The sequence below is a fragment of the Poeciliopsis prolifica genome, unplaced genomic scaffold (genome assembly GCF_027474105.1).
Source record: "Poeciliopsis prolifica strain line A6 unplaced genomic scaffold, Auburn_PproV2 SCAFFOLD057, whole genome shotgun sequence".
NCBI classification, from domain to species: Eukaryota; Metazoa; Chordata; class Actinopteri; order Cyprinodontiformes; family Poeciliidae; genus Poeciliopsis; species Poeciliopsis prolifica.
The window spans coordinates 2,186,072-2,203,035 of NW_026562432.1; the positions used below are offsets into that span (position 1 = coordinate 2,186,072).

The 16,964-nt window shown below is 37.4% G+C and overlaps 1 protein-coding gene and 1 long non-coding RNA gene across 3 annotated transcripts in view; one reads left to right on the forward strand and one right to left on the reverse strand.

Annotated features, from left to right (window-relative positions):
- The window catches only part of dpy19l3 (dpy-19 like C-mannosyltransferase 3), a 54,044-nt gene extending 43,234 nt beyond the window's left edge, over positions 1-10,810 (reverse strand). The window contains exons 1-3 of one of the 2 annotated variants that reach the window (XM_055060060.1): positions 9,535-10,810; positions 8,355-8,482; positions 110-200 (exon numbers count right to left, since the gene is read on the reverse strand). In XM_055060060.1, coding sequence (XP_054916035.1) covers positions 110-200; positions 8,355-8,482; positions 9,535-9,907 — 592 coding nt within the window. In that variant the 5' untranslated portion in view covers positions 9,908-10,810. Of the gene's footprint in view, positions 1-109; positions 201-2,832; positions 3,764-8,354; positions 8,483-9,534 lie in introns of those variants that run through there. The other variant, XM_055060061.1, reaches the window with a different exon arrangement.
- Positions 3,915-9,641, forward strand: LOC129379335 (uncharacterized). Its single transcript, XR_008608164.1, has 3 exons — positions 3,915-4,343; positions 5,987-6,055; positions 9,542-9,641. It is a non-coding gene; the product is annotated as an uncharacterized LOC129379335 (long non-coding RNA).
- Positions 10,811-16,964: the final 6,154 nt, after the last annotated feature.

The window sequence follows — 16,964 nt, forward strand, 5'->3', positions numbered from 1 at the left end:
TTTGTTACAGCTGTAAATAACTAATTAATAAAAGAGAGAATTTAGTAAGGAAATAATGAGCTGAACTGCAGATGATGATGAAGACTTGAGTGCTTCACAGTGAGCATACCTTCCTGTATGGATGGAGCCTGCAACATTTGCTTGTAGTATGAATAGTACAGTCCACATTCTGTCCGGAAGGAGATCTCCCTCTCCACTTCCTGAAAACAGAAATGGGGAATGTGGTAATATAAATCCAAGCTCTTTTGTTCTGCATGATGTGGAAAACAGATTTTCTGGCAAGACAAGACAGATCCGAGAAGGACCTGAGCAAAGCGGCTGATATACTGGCAGCCCTCTGAGGTAACAATCAGAGGGGTAACACAGACATCCCAGAAGAATCCCTTCCATATCTCCCACCGCCCGCCAAGCATGATTACTGTTCCTCTTCAGAAGGAGAGGAGACGGCACTGAGGACGTCCCACGCCACAATATTACATCAATTGTTGGTTTGCTACACTTAGTTTGGAAACATTTCCATTCAGTGTTTGATTAAAAGTGAAATCCTCTGACAACAGCAGCCTGTTTCCTTATTAAAATCCATTTTTATAATTCAGCAGGAGTCTGCCAAACTGTTCTCTGGCATTACCATTTGTTTAAAGATAAAAACAGTCCAAGAGTTCCTGCAATCCAGTCTGTAAAAAATGAAACCATATATCAAAGCATTACGACAATCTGGTTTCTGGTATTTTCCAGTAATAATGTCAGCTTTAGAACCATAAAAAGTCTGTAATAGGAACAGATTAGTTTTCCTTTCAATTTATCAGCAGATTAAGTAAGTACATGTGAGAGGGAAAGCCTGGAGCCATGTGGGTTTCAATTTAAAATATTACTAAGGTTTAAAATCCACCTTGAAACAAAAAACAGTCAAATGAACCCGAAATACAATGTTTTGTCATCATATTAGGATATTCCAAAGTAAAACAAAAGAATCCAGTGACTGTTGACCTCTTGGTCACTTCTCTGATTAATGTGGACAGCTGGGCTTTGAAGGTGAACAAACTAAAGAATCAAGTGAAGAACCAAAGTATAACCTAATTCTGAAAGAAAAATGGGAAAAGGGCTCCTGCTTTATCATCTGGCAGACATTTGGATTTTTGCAAGAAAGACATTAAATCCATCATTCAGGTTCCTCACTGCCCCCCGTCAAAGAATTTGTAGGCTGCTTTGCACTGAATGTTATTTTATTATTAATATTATGATCACTATTGTTGATGTTTTGATTTTTACAGTTGTTTTTGTATTTATCATCAAAAATAATCCCCCAGAGAACAAAAAAGTCATGGGAATAAAAATCTTTTTTAAATCGTAGACGCATTTTCGGCGTCTATAAAAAAATGCCATGAATGGACATTCAAGTTAAAATCGGTAGCCCTAACAGCAGCCAGAGTGGAAAAAATATTCTTGTTCTGTGCCATTTTCTGATGTTAGTTGTTAAATTTTGCACAAAATGACAAGATGTACACCAATGCCAGTTCAAAGTTGTATGTATTTGCATAAAGACTGAGCTCTGCAACATTAAAACATGTATAGAACTGCAACTATATTAATCATAACTCTTCTTCTCTTCAGTGTTTATGTCAGTTTCTTATGGTGCACTTATGTGCTGCCTTCAGAATGGGGCATTAGTTTATTATCCATAAAATGTCACCCACGTGGCATTCGCTGTCCAAACCAGAACTTTCAGTGGAAAACCAATGCTTCCAAATCCTTTCAATGCAAAGATTATTTAAAAAAAACAAAAACATAAATATTACAGCATCTCAGCTAATATTTGCTGCTAATTCTAGCAGCAAATATGGAACAGAAACATGGATTATATCTTTACATAGACCTGTCTATTGATCTATAGATTAACAGTTTTACTGGACAGAAATTACAAAGAAAAACCAGTCCTAAGAACTATTAGGACTGGTTTTTAATCAAGTCTTACTGAGTCAAATTGAAAGTGTCATGGAGTCACTTAACAGCCTAATTACATTAACACTGACATAAAAAATAAGCTCCTTGTTAGTGTTATTGTCTGTAAAATAGATTTATTCTTAGTAACAGATGTGGTCTCAATAAACAATTTGCTGATTAAACTTAAAAAATTATGTAGCTTTATGTTATTGAAGCTAAAGTTTTATCAGTAATACTTTTATCACAAATTTATGGAGTACAATTTCTTGGTTCATGTCAAGTTGTCATAACAAAGACATTTTCAATAATGTCAACTTTGTATTAAAAGTGTCCTTATTTACCAAATGACACTTTATGACAACAGTCCTAAATATTCATAAAGAGTTACTCATGTTTATGACAGGTGTTATGTCATGTTTATGATGGTGTCATGACAGTCTTATTCACAACCCGTCAAATAAAGTGGTCCCATTTTTCACTCAGTCACACCATTCAACATTCAGGTCTGAATGGTGTGGCTGAAAACACCATTCAGACCTGTGTCTGAATGGCTAATCTGGCCTCAGCACACCACATCTCACCGACATGTGGCAGGGCAGGATGCTGGAATCGAACCCACATCTTTCTAGCAGCAAGACAAGGACTCCGGTAAGTGAGCCACAGCTGCCCCAATGGGTCAGCTAGCAAATAAGATAGGAAGGTAGGAACTCCTGGTGGGAACTGTGATTGGCCAGCTGAGAGGTGTGACAGCTTTGTATGTCCACTTTATTACTGACCAAATCCACCCCAACCCCTTAGTGCTGCCGACTGTTCACAGCGACGCACGATGCGCCTCCCCTCATTTCATTTTCAAAGCGAGTCATTTTCTAGAATGCCAGCAGTGTCTCCTACCGTGAGCTGAGAGAACCACAGCAGATTCTCGTGTATGGCGTTGACACACCAAGCCTGAGCCACGGCCAGCAGCACCGCTAGAAACAGCCCTGCTGCCATGGAAACACGCCGTTGCCAAGGCCACCGGCGTGGAAGGTATAAACCTGATAAAGAACCGGATCGTCCAAGCGGGGAAACTCCTTCTCTAATCCTTGCTGGCTCCGTCCTCTTGCCACTGTTGCATCTCTCTCCAGATGATCCGGGTGGCAAAATTCCCAAACAGCTCCCTGCCTGGTTCACCTTCGCTCTTTTCCGAACATCCATTGCATGAGAAAAATGGAGATCATCTGTGTGTTCTCGGAACATTTGATGTGTTAGATCCAGGTAAATAAACAGGATGCTCCTGGTCCAAATCCATTACAGGGATAAATACCAACACGCATGTTTTTTTTTTTTTCTTTACTTGAAGTCGCTCCAAATAAATTAAAGAACGGTTTTTAATCGCTTCAAGTTCTTCGCCAGAGGAAATATGCAAAAGCTCTCTCAGAGGGAATGAGAAGCTAGTTTCCTTTCCAATCCTCTTTCGAGTCTACCCGAGGCAAAACAAGCACTGGCTTTTCACCAAAAACTATAAGGAATACGGCTAATCTCTGGTTTATATTGAGGTCAAAGAGAATAAGCTCAGTGAACAAGTTCAGAAGAGTGCCTTCCTTGTGAAAGCTACTTAATTTTTCTCCCCTTCATTTCTCTCTGTCAGCATGTCCTCTTGATGAATTTTGAATAACTTCTATCTCTGATGTGATTGCTTGAAGAATCCATGGATGAGCTAATTCGCGACTGGAACCGCTGACTCCTTCCTCAAGCAGAAAAATGCCCCGGCTTCTGGTTGAGGTGAAAATAAAAAGCTATCTTTAAACAGTTCAAAGTACAAAGAATAAAAATAAAAAGTGAGCTGCAGTAAGTGTGTGAACAACAGGACAGACTGTGGACAACTGCAGCCTCTGAAGGGAGGGAGAGGGGAAATAAAAAAAAGAGGGGACTACTACTGACCTCTTGTCTATAAAAACACACACAGGCGCAGGATAAGAGAGACGAGAGTGGGAGAGAGCGCCGAGGGGAACGTGTTGGAACATCGTTCGGAAAACGTGGGGAACATTTGTCAGAGAATTTGTGGCTTTGGAGCTGGTGTGAAGCTATGAGCGCATGCTCCAAATAAACCCCTGCCGGGTCCTGGAATCCATATGGACATGAGCTCACACCTGATGAATTCAAGAGGACAAACTGAGCCAACTGAGCTCTCTGTTCAGCAGCACTGGTGATAATCAGCAGCGTAGAACATATCTCAGGACCACACTGCCTCAGGAAAGCGGGATTGTTAAAATATGTTCTACTTCCTGTTATGGACAACAGCTTTCGTAAGCATCAGTCATAAACCTGATCACTGATACTGATCACTTTGTCTTTCCAGGTTCTACCAAGATCACAGGCTGGGAGTAACTTCAGAACATGCAGCTGGAACTAAGGGATCTCAGGTGTGTGGCTTATAATATGCAAAATCCACATCTTTAGCCCTTAAAATCATTGTTGTCTACTTTGAGTGTCAAGGAGTCCAACATTTTTAAATGTATTCTCTCCCAGTGATGCATAGATATCTTAATATTCTTTTTGGGTCATAATTTCAGTCTGATCATTTTTCTCTATTTGCTATATTGTTCTTCTATGACACTACTGTATTTGCTGTGGTTCTGCTAAACAAGCTCATGACTTTGGGCTAATCAGTTTCTGACATTTTTTTTTCTCGTAGTGATTTTGTAGTCCAAATTCAGTTATGCAGAAGTTGAAAGTAAACAAGTCAAAATATTTGGTTCTATCATGTATTGACTCACATGATTCCTTACATCATTCCCGGGTATCAGAGCCTCTTTGAAGTGTCTGGTTAAATTTGACTTTTCTCTGGAATATGCCCACATCAATGGAGAAAGTCAGTTTGCACCAAGCATTTAAGGATAAACGCTTCAGCAACCTCCAGCAGTATCAAGAGGGAGTTTCTGAAAGACTTCATCTGATTGAGGGTCAGTTCCTTCTCCTTTGATAAACAAGGTGCACAGCAAAGCAGTGAGCTGCTAATAACCCTGAAATGACAGCAAAGCTTATTTAGGCATGAATGTTGCATGTTCATAATCACATCCTGGTCATTGGTATGATAGTAGCATTGAGCCTTCTACTTCTGTTAGTGCTGTATGCTAGCTGTTAGCTGCCTTGAGGATATAGCTGTACTGCATGTCTTGAATATAATCATTTGGCTTTGTTTTTGCCATTTGTGCCTTGGAAATCACATAACCCAAATGTGTTCAGTGACGTTATTGGGACGTCATCTAACTGCTGAATTATGTCAAGGCCTTGTTTACTTTACTCATATTGTGGAAGCATTAATTGTTTTAATACGTATCTAATATGTTTAAGACTAGTTAAACTACACATAACAGTTGATTTGTATGGATGGAGGGGGTGTAAAAACTACAAAAATGGCTGAACGTAGTGGAGTGGAACACTGCGACCTGGAGGGGGACGTGGCATGAAATGTCTCATTCATATTTTAAAAGACTGCAGCAAAATGAGTTGCTCTGAAACAGAGACTGTGGAACAACAATAACCAGGAATTCAGAACAAAGCATTGCAGTCCCACTTTCTATAGACCATATGTGAATGATTTACATGTGAAAAGGAAGAATTTAAGTGAATATGTCCACTATAAATTACTTGGTGTCTATTCCTTCTGGTTCCATTGCCAGCACTTCTCAATGGCTGCGAAATCTGCTTTAGCATCTGAACTCAAAAATAAACAAACATTGTTGATGCTGTCTTAAGTATCAATGAGTACTAAAAACATATTAACTTGCCAAAATAATTTAGTGTATTGATTTCTTTTATGCACTTATGTATGTATTTTCAACTGAATAATAATAAATGGCCCTAATCCTTGGTGAAGGAGGCAGTCTGAGGACTCACTCAGAAGGTGGATGTTGCTAAAGCAAGTTAAAATCTTTTTCAACATTACCAGAACGTCAACAATATTTGTGCACATTTGTAAATGAAACCCAGAGACAGGTGTATGACCTGAAGTGTTTATAATATAATGTTAGCGATTTTGAAGATGATGTGGTTCTGTTGCCAGGACCTTCAGTCTGATGGTGGTAAACTGGGCAGACTGCAGTTCAACCAGCAGCCACCAGGCCTCGTCACGGTGAGCAAATCCTGAAACATCACCTCACACAGCTGAATGGTGCAATATGCTATTACACACATTCTGATGGTTGAGTAACATCAACAACAAACTAAAACCAATCAATATCTTTTCTGTTGAGCTGGTATGTCTCGTTCAATAGTTGAGCGACAAAAAAAGAGTTTTTGAATCCAGGATGTTGCTTATTTAGTCAATATGTAGTTAATTAATTAATTAATTAATTAATTAACGACAGATGCTGCAATTAACTTGATTAAAATTTGCAATGGAGTCCCACCACTACTTTTTACACATTCTTGGCAGGGTCTGTCCACCAAAACAAATGAAAACTAAATGAGTTACAAAATGAGAAAACCCACAGCAGGAGTTTTATTTTGTCAGCGTTTAATGCAGACTGTGAAATCAGATAATACTGCTTTGAGTCAGTCTAAAACAATGTTTTTCTGCAGTGCTACAAGGACCATTAAAAATGACATCATATTTGGCAATGTTGCCACACCACACAGTGCAAACTTTATCCCAGAGGAACGATGCTTCCATTTGGCTGAGTTCAGAAATCAGCACCGCACTACGCATGGAAAAACCATCATCCCTTTACACAATGAGGTGTTTATGATGCATTTCCAAGGCATTTGATGGAGATCGCAGCATAAGGGGAGGTGTGTCATTGTAACATGATGAAGAGATGTTTTTATTCGACAAAAAGCAGAAAATTAAACATTTTTGTAGCCAAGTTTTCATAACCTCACAACTGAGTACTAAAGCTAGGATTTGAATTTTAAAACTTGACCTGTAGATAAGTTTGTTACTCTGCTAGAGCCTAGCAGAAGCACAGTTACATGACAATAATTGATGATCAGTTTCAATGACTTCTTAGAGCCACTAGTTTGTACATGTCATTTTGAATTTAGGCAACTGCAATAAAAAATTAAGCATTATGTCAAAATTAAGTAAAACATCAATTTTGTTCTGTAGGTATTAAACCTATTGAAGACATGTTTCACTCTACAGAGAGAGTTTAACAGAAGCAGAACTCTGCCACACAATCACATTTTGACTTTAACTTCAAAAAGCTGCTGGCAGTTATTAGAAGAAAAGCTGTCAATCCTCCTGAACTTGTCATGGAGATGGTTAGGTTTCCAGCACAGGGTACCATGAATTAGCTTTGTGACAATAAAAATTCTGGATTAAACCCCAGATTGCCTTAATGCAGTGCTGTTGTGTGATGGGTCAGAATTCTGTGGACGTGTTTGTCAATGTGGAAAACGTCCACAACTAATTAACTTCTATCAGTTTTCTTTTCATTTTCTTCTCATTCTCCATGTTGTAGTTATTGTTGCGCTAATTGTTCTTTATCCTCAAGACCTGTGCTGAAATAAAATGTTTGTGTGCTTCTGTGAGATGACATTAAAGGCATGGTGATTCGTTCTGATTCTGATCGTTTCTGTTTTTTCTTGCTCGTGTTGTTGTCCTTTTTCACTGTTTTTATGTGTTTGTTTTTGCTCTTGTTTTGCCAATCTTGCCATTAGCTGCGTTTCCATTACACATATGCACAAAACTCATGTAAAAAAAGAAAGAAAAAACATTTTCTATATTAGTGTGTCCTTTAAATAGGAAGCCTGAACAAACTTGAGTAAGTTTGAACACATGATAAGTCATTTAAAAAACATGATGTGCCACAATCCTCCAACAACTTCCTGTCACCTTCTTCTTCGTGGTTTGCACCTGTGACATTCAGTTGTTCATCACATGACTTGTGCGATGCAAAAAAAGTCTACAGGGATTTCATTCTTTACCCGTACACCCTCACTCTGTCAGGAAAACAGCTGTGAATTCAGGGTCACTCATTTCATACATCAACATGAACAAACAGTTCCTATTCCACACCAACTGATGTGTGAAACCACAACTGCTGACTGATTCACACAAAAGCTCGACTTGAGTGTTGGCTTTGTTCTAACAAGTGCCCTTGTAAGCCTCAGTGGAGATATTGCGAGACAATATGTAACATAACACGAACCATCAAAACAAGATCTGAGTGCAATATTTCAGCATTTACACATGAGCTTCTCCAATTTTGACAAACCAAATGGCTTTCCAGCTTGTGACTGGTTCCAAGAGAACATGGTAGTTGGAACCAGACATTCACTTCCAGACTGGGAGGATTTGCAGAAATCTGAGCCTCCCTTTGCTCAGACTACAGAGTACATACAGACAGAAAGTTGGACTGAACAGAACCAGAGAATCACATTCATCATAAAGAACACTCAGCAGAAAGCAGGAGACTTATGGCCTTTACCTTGATATTGGAGAACCACAGGTCGTTCTCATGCAACATGGCCACGTAGATGGAGCACAGAAGGCCTAAGCCCACAGAAACAGACCAACCAATCGATGTCCAGATTATAGCGCCCCATGACCAATCGCCTGCAAGGACATGAATATGTTATGTCTTTTGCAGCTACAGCTTTTTAAAAACTTATTTTCTGTTTTTTGCTTTTTTGGTTATTATTGGTAAACAATCCTTTTTTCGCTTTTTAAGGATTTTTCATTCACTTATTTACAAAACGGGGAAAAAGATTAAAGTGTTCTAGAAACATTAAAGCAAAGAAGGTCCTAGTGTTGAGTCCTTCTGCATGGAGGTTAAATGTTGTCCAATAAATCTGTTGCCTGGCACAATAACTCATTTTACTGGACAATAAATTACCACAGATAAATGATAATATCTATAATTAAATGATATTATAAAATATGAATTAAATGATAATATAATTCTAGAGATCATTTTCAGCTCAAATAATAATAATAATAATAATAATGCCATACTAATTCAAATACACAATTTCACAGATAAAAAAAAACATTAATGTCTAAAGATTTAATGCTGGAATTGAAAAACATCCTAAATAAATGACCATAAAAAATAATTATAACGGGTGAAGAAGTCTCTGTAACAAGAAATGTGCTTCAAAAAATATTAATCATTCAGCTTAGACAGTGAAAACAAAATAAGGTGCAAGTTTTTGTGAAAAAAAAAAAACAAAAACAAAAAAAGAGACCATGCTAACTCAGTTCTTAGAATGTCGACTTTTGAACAATATTAAAGGGGAGCATATTTATAACTTCCATTGTCCAAAAGGAAATGATCAAGCTCTTTTTAATTTATCACACAATTAATTGGTTTTCTCCCAAAGGCCAGAAACATGGCTGCAGTTTGGTCACTCGAGGCTTGGGTGCAGCAGGTGACCACCATCAAACTACAAGAAAACTTCCTTGTAAAAGGCTCAGCTATGACTGAAGAGTTGGCTGCAGAGTGGTGTTACCACCAGTGCAGAGTTTGTTCAACACTGGCAGCAGGAGTGCTGATTGGAACAAAACCTGTTTTAGTTATTTAATGACATCAGGTTTTCCTACTGACTGACAGCGTCCCAGGACGATTCATCTCTCTCTCTCTCTCTCTCTCTCTCTCTCTCTCTCACCATACAGGATCTTGTCTGGATGGTGATGGGTGCAACAGTTGGACTCCTGGGGCTGAACTTCGGCAGCCTGAGTCGCCTCTTTCCCCCTGTTTCCTTTCCTCTGGCGCAGGCTCGTCATTTTGCCAAACTGTCCAGCTTTCCACCGGCGGGTGCGCGTGTGGAAATCCACGCAGATACGATGAATTTTTAATGCGCGAATGTAAACAACGCTGAGCGCCGCTGTAACCCCCGGGATAGACGGGTCTGCTGCTCGGGATTTCCTGCTCACGTTACAGCCGGACTGAGAAATGTCAAAATCCGCTCGAGACCAGATTAACGGAGAGCCACATTCATTTCTACCATCTTTAAACCGGAGGGTTTGCTCACATATCATCAGCAGTTAGCTGACACATGGGTGATGCGGTCATTGACACTTAGAGGAGGATGAGGCAGGGTTAAAGTCCTGCTGTGCCGCTCGGACACACAGCTAGCGCCTCATTACAATCATTCTGCTTTTAACACAAAGGCGCGCTCGCGCTGCAGACGACGACGGAACGGTCTCCGTTAGGTTACAAGCGGTCCATGCCAGCCTCTCACCCTCCTCTGGGCTAAAGGAGCGGCTGGTAGGACGGTCCAACAGGCCCCCTGTCTCCCTGTTCTACTAACGTCCTGCTATATCACTTGCTAGTCCTAATTTATCCCTCTTTTTCTCCCAAAACTTGCTCAATCCTTCCCGTGTGTTCAATATATGCAGGTTGCGGCACTGCATTTCAGTACCGGAAGTCGGCAGTTCTATGCTTCAAAATAAAATCCTAAAATAGCCTAAGTTTACTTCTTTATGGGTGATTTTATTGTGATCTGCTACCATCAAAATACATGAATAAGACTTACAAGTTTGATCAAATTGGATAAATGAAGTGTTTAAAATAGAACTTGAATTTTAAGAAAATTGTACACACTTGCTTAATCTTTTAAGATGGTACTTGATTTCAACTTGCCTACATTTCCAGCTTTATCAAGTCTGTTCTTGTTTAGACTGCCTGCATCCCACTGTCAGAGATTTTCCTGCCCATCAGATCCTGTAAAGTACTAGAGATCGAGTGAAAAAAAATTAGAATGAAAATAAACGGAAGACTAATTAGAAATAACAGACCGTCTTGTGGTGAAATAAAATATTAGTTTAAGAAATATAACAGAAATAGTCTTATAATAATATTGTTCTCACATCAATATTTTTTTTATTTGAGTGATAGATCTGGATGGGGCGTTTACAATTTTAGCTGATAAGTTTTTCCTACAAAACTGCCCCACTTTCCACAACCTAACTCTGACCCTCTCCTGTGTTCTGCTGTTAGTCTGCTTTTGTCTTCATCCAGACAGTGATTCCTGCTAATGGAAAAAAGCAAAGATTCTGTCCTTCATGTATAACCTCTTCCTTGGGCAAAGACCCCAAGTCTGTGTGAGTGGACAAGTATGACATAAAAGTAATAGTTCTCAAAGGCACATAATGATTTTCTCACTATTATTAAGTCATCACTGGGTCACTTTAAAATATTATGGTTTCAAGCTACATCTTCTTTTAGATTTTTTTCTATCTCTAATTTATATATAAAACAAGAAAAACCTTACATTCCATTTTCCGAAATGGTCGTTATTACTCTCCAGCTGGCTTGCTGCTCACCTTGGTGATGAAATGATGTGAAGAAGTGATATTAGACTTATTGGACTGGATATTGTGGCATTGTTATTGGCCTTTTCCTCCTGCAGCTTCATGCATCAGTGAAGATGAAAGCTCTTTGTAATGAGTGAAAAACTGTTGACATTGTGGTTGTCCAAACCAAAAAACCCAAATAGAAAACAGAAAAATATAAAGTTTTCAGTTGCTGGAAAATATAATAATAAATGTTTTAATAAACTGTTGTACTCATTTCTATTTTTTAGTTTTTTAGTTAGATTGATATTTTTGATATTGTTTATGAGAACAAATTTTAAAAATCCTATTTAATAAGTGATGATAAATAAAAGCTTGATAAAAGCAACAAATCAACTTAAAACAATAAAGGTAATAACACTCACAGGTTTCTATGGCTTGTGTAAATTATCGAAAAAGAATCTGATCAACGTTTTTCTGAAGGTATTTTAAGTTTGTGAATCAAAGGAAGAAAAACTGGAGCAATTTTGTTGGAAACATCTGGTGACTGCTGTAACCTGATTATTGCAGGGTGTCCAACAGAGACCTGCATTGAAAGGTAACAATGATTTTGTGTTGAAGAGTTAATAAACAATAAAGATGATCTGGTGCCTGTCATGGTTTACAATTTTAAATCCAAACACACTCTGTGGAAAACAGTGGCTAAGCTAAAGCATGTTGGATCACATTATAATCCAGGAATGATAGAAATGTTTCCTCAATCAGCTTTTATACTAAAGGAAAATTCTATTATAATAACACTATAGTTGTCCTAATATCCTCATTATATTTTTGTAAACTGATTAAAGATAATGTCACGCAATTTCTTTTCTTTTTTTTGTCTTTGATAATTGCCACTAAGGTTGTTCCATAAAGCTACTAGTTCTGTTTATTATTGTATTCTTCAACTTTGTGCTTTAGTTTAGATTCATATTTTAGCATTAGAGCCCTTTGTATTTCTTTCTCTTTATAGAGCAAGAGGAAGGATCTCCACTAACGCTTCTTTGTGCACTTTAAAGCTGGTCAGTTTCATTTCCCAGATTATTCTGCACTATGTCTTTACTCTGTTGTTCCTTGCACTTGTGCAATCAATTCCTGTTTTTAAGACCATTGCAATTGTGTAATCTCGGCTAGAAAATTTGATCAGTTCAACATTACAAGTCTATTTACGGCCCTTGGCGAGCATATGTAAACTTCTCACCAGCATCTGGCTTCCCTACAAGTCTTTATTTTGGAAGGATATTAGTTCAGATCATTTGATACATCAGTTCAGATCATTTGATACATCACTTTCTAGTGCTGCTCATTTGCTCTTATAACCTAAATATTACTCAGCTTTACATGTGTGTGATTTAGTTGCCATGTGAACATGGAGGGGAATGGGTCTGCTTTGCTCTGACTACTGGTGACAAAGTGGATAAGGTGGCATCATCACTTCTTTTGTCCTGGTCAGTCCCCACGTCCCCCCCTTCCCGTTACACTTTAAAATGTTTTAAAGATGAACTTTAAAGAGACAAAAGCCCCATTTCAAGGCACTAAATTACAAAGCCAAAATTATTTGAAGTCATATGTGACACATGTACCATTCTCATACCTGAAGTGTTATAAGTGTCCTTGTGTTGTAAAATGGTACAATCAAGTAACTGATTGTGTTGCGCGTCTGGAAGACACATAATACTGCACCTTTAAATAATTTCAGTTTGGACAAAAATATGTCCAAATATTTTCTTTATCTCATGTACGTCCTGTCATCCCTACCCTGACTGTTAATCTACTTTATGAAGGATAACCTACTGAAGATAACTCTCATCTTTCTCTCTGTTCTCCCAGTTGAACTCTTCAGACAGCATGGAGTTGAAAATCCTCTTTCCTCTCTACCCACTGCAACATGAAGCAATGTTTCTGAAGCAAGAAATCCCAGAATTAGCAATTAATCTCAATAGGAATAGCTCCCACCCCTCCACCCCCTGCTTTTCTTTGCCTCTCCCTCCCTTCTTTCACCTTGATCTTCACTTTCATAGTGATATTATTAACCAGTTTAGGTAGAAAATGTGATCCTCTACAGAAATCAATAGACATGAAGGTTTTATTATGCTCGGGATTTTGGGAAAACGTGATGAGAATGCAGAAAAGGACACTTTTTTTTTCTTTGATAAGGAGATATTGTGCATGTCAAGTAATGGAAAGGCTGAACTGAGAGAGATTAGATTTAATTTATTTTTTCAAAAACAGAAAATGTAAAACCCAATTGATCCTCAACCAGCATGAAAAAATAAGATTATAAAAGAACCTGGACTGCATTTTCATTGGTTTCCTTGCCTGTCCTCAAGACAAAATGAAATGTTCACCTTGGAAACAGCCTGGCAGCACAGTGTAATGAGAAACATTCAATCAAGATGTAAAGGAGTTGTCAGAAAAACAAAGACGAGCCTCGTCTCCCCTGGAAACAAATAACAAGACTGTCCCACCCGTCTCCATAAAAGCAGTGGTTCAGACGGGTCCAAAGCACATCACAGCTCCAACAACCTGAGGGGGTGGAGCAGCATCACACTGTGCTCAAGTACAAGTAGAACTACTTTAATATATTCTCACTGAAGTAAATGTATTTGTTAAAATGTCTATTCAAGTAGAGTACCTGATCTAAACATCAATCTTTTAATATTTAAAAATTACATCTTCAAATAGACCAAAATGTGATGTTATGTGGACGTTTTGATGTTTTAAAGATGAAAATAATTCATATTAATAGCAAATGAATAAAATCAGGCAACATAAAAATATTTTCCAAAATGTTGCTTAAACAAATAAAAAATGAATAAAGCCACATTATGGAGGAAGGGCTTTTGGTTGACAGATTCCAGAGTAAACACAAAGGCAGAATCTGGAAAGAAGAGAGCTTTACCTTCACACTTATGGAATTGTACAGTTGACATGCCGGGTTAAATGATACTAGAGGCTTTGGAAAAAAAAAAAAAAATAGGATTACCCAAAACTGAGAAATGATGTCAAACACCTGGGTTATCAACCTTTTTTTTTAATTTTCAGGAATGGAAATTGATCAATTCCATTGTTGAAATTCTTAAGTGTCTTGAAATTGTACAACTCTGAGAGTTAGTCTGGTAGCAGTTCAAATACTGCTGTTCAAAGTGGTATTTGAACATTGACAGATGGACAGACCATTAAATGACAGCAGCTGCGTTTCCATTACAAATGAGCGCAAAACTCTGTCAATATTCTGATAGTGTCAAATATACACAATTGCAAAATTGTGTATATTTGACACAATTTTCACAAAGTAATTTCTTATTGAATTACATTTCAATAAGAAATGTAATTAAAATCACAGATGAAAAAGTTTGTTCATGTGACAAATCGTTTCCTGTCATCTTCTTCTTGGTTTGCTCCAGTGGTCAACATCTGCTTGTTGGTCATGTGACTGTGTTTACCTGTTTAGGGTATTCTGGCATTCAGATTCCTCAGCCTCTTTTCACTGAAACATTTTGACCAAAATCATTTCACATTCTCTTTATTAGCAAAAGATACAATGACAAAGTGATGAAATACTTTGTAGGATGTTTAAAAATAAATACAAAGAAAGTGTCACATTACAGTCCGATACATCTTTATGTTGAATCTGTTACAAAATTTGATATGAGCATAAAAATACAGAGTAGACGTTGTGTCCTTTGGTTCAAATAGACATAACTCGTCTTGCTATGCTGAACTTCAAACCAAGATTTTTTCTAAACAGTTCAAAAGTTAGCAAAAAAAAAAAAAAGATCTGAAAACCTTTTATAACATAATGAACTTGTAAAAATATTTCATATTTTATAGAAATGTCAGTTTTTGAGGTTGTTAAAGTTAAAGTAGCTCTGGCTAGTGATACATCAGGGGTGCCTTATGTACTTGGTGGGTTTGGATTATTTGACCTGAATAATGTTAAAACATAGGGGTTTCAGACATTCAGGGACATTTAATATTCTACAAATGCTTTTCGTCACAAATATATTAAAAGGCACACAAAAAAAAAAAAAACAGACAGGAGATCATTGCTTTTTAACAGAAATATGGCACACAATAAAGGCCATGTTGTTGAAGCGTTTAACAGCAAGAAAAAAGGAGAGAATTTCCATGTGCTCCATCACGCATAAAATATACCACATATTATATATAAATATATCTTTCATAATAATTAGAAATTCTACACACAGGTCTCAAAAAGTTTGCTTAAAGGTCATGTCAGTTCTTCGCAGATAAAGTATCATCGCAGAAAGGAGTCCAATATTTTGTTCCTCCTGAAATATTTTAATTTTGAGGCAAGGTGTTTGAAACATGAATAGAAAGTTGAGGTCTTCATGCCCGAGAGCTTCCCGTCTGGTAAAAGTCTAAAAATAAATTGGATTTAACTGAGAACAAGACAAAAAGCAACAGATATAACAAGTGCTAAAGTTCTCTGGTGCTATTCAGTAAAATGGAGAAAGTTTTGTTGGAACGATACAGAATAGTTTAGAGGTAACGCATTCGACTGGTTTTCTTCAGCTCTCAGGTTACATCCTCAAACCCACTAGTAGTGGCTACTTTTAACATTCCATGCTAGAATTTTTAAATCATAATAATAAAAAAGACTGGAGTGAATATTTGTATACACTATGGTGGAATAATTCAGACTCACAGGTTTTGGTATGGTTGGGTATAGTGAAGAGTGGCTGTAGAAAACCAGTTTGTCCAATCAGGAGTCATGCATGCAAAAAAACTGCACTGATTGTTGTGAGTTCCTCTCACAGAGGTTATGAAACCTGGACTTGCTTTTATCTTCTATCAGTCAGACAAAATGTAAAAATAATTACAGATTTGAACACTGTTTTAAGTTATTTTCTACTCATGTTATCTAGTTTGTTGACCATGTTATCTGTAAATGGAACTAGACTTGCGTGTCTATTTTACCTGCTGATTCTTGCATGTTGTTCAAAACACGCGTTACTTTAAAATTATCGAGATGCAGAGTTTGTCTCGTATTCCAGGAGTCCCTGTTCGTCTTTTTAACTACAGTTAAAGTTTCCATAAAGCCATCTTCACCTCGTTTCAAAAGAGGGGAAACGTTTCAAAACAGGTGGATTATAAATTATGTGCAACACATCACAGTTTGGTTACTAACTGTGCAAAGTTAACAGAAATTTAGCCTTTCAGGAAGCAGCATAAGAAAAATCTGCCTTCAGAAGAAATGATCAAATGTTTAAACTTGTGGCCATTTATCCAACAAAGGTAATTATTGTTCTGGTATGTTGAAAGATAATCTAGAACAGCTTTGAATAATTTGAATTGACTGGTGTAACATTACAGTTCAGATAACCTTCATCTACAAAACAAAAGCGAAACTCAAACCCACTAGTAGACTTGCGTGCAGAATTTGATAATTTTGCCTGTTTAAAGGTGATGGAAGGTTTTCTTTGGCAACTTGAAACTGGCTAACTGGGAGTTCAAGGCATTTATTTCCAAATTTTCTGTGAATTCAGTCTTTGAGGTTTCTTAGATGTTCAAATTTCTATATTTTACAAGTTTTTACCAGAGGTTGAAATCCCACTTTATGGAAGACTACTAAATAAAACAAAAACAACCTGGTTGGATTGAACTAAAACATGAGCAAAAATCTATGAACATGCAGAGCTGTCACTTCATGCTAACTAGCAGCTGAGCAAGGAGAACAAGTTCATACAAAAATATATGATCTGGGTTATTTTTTTATGTTTATGTAAAAATGTTT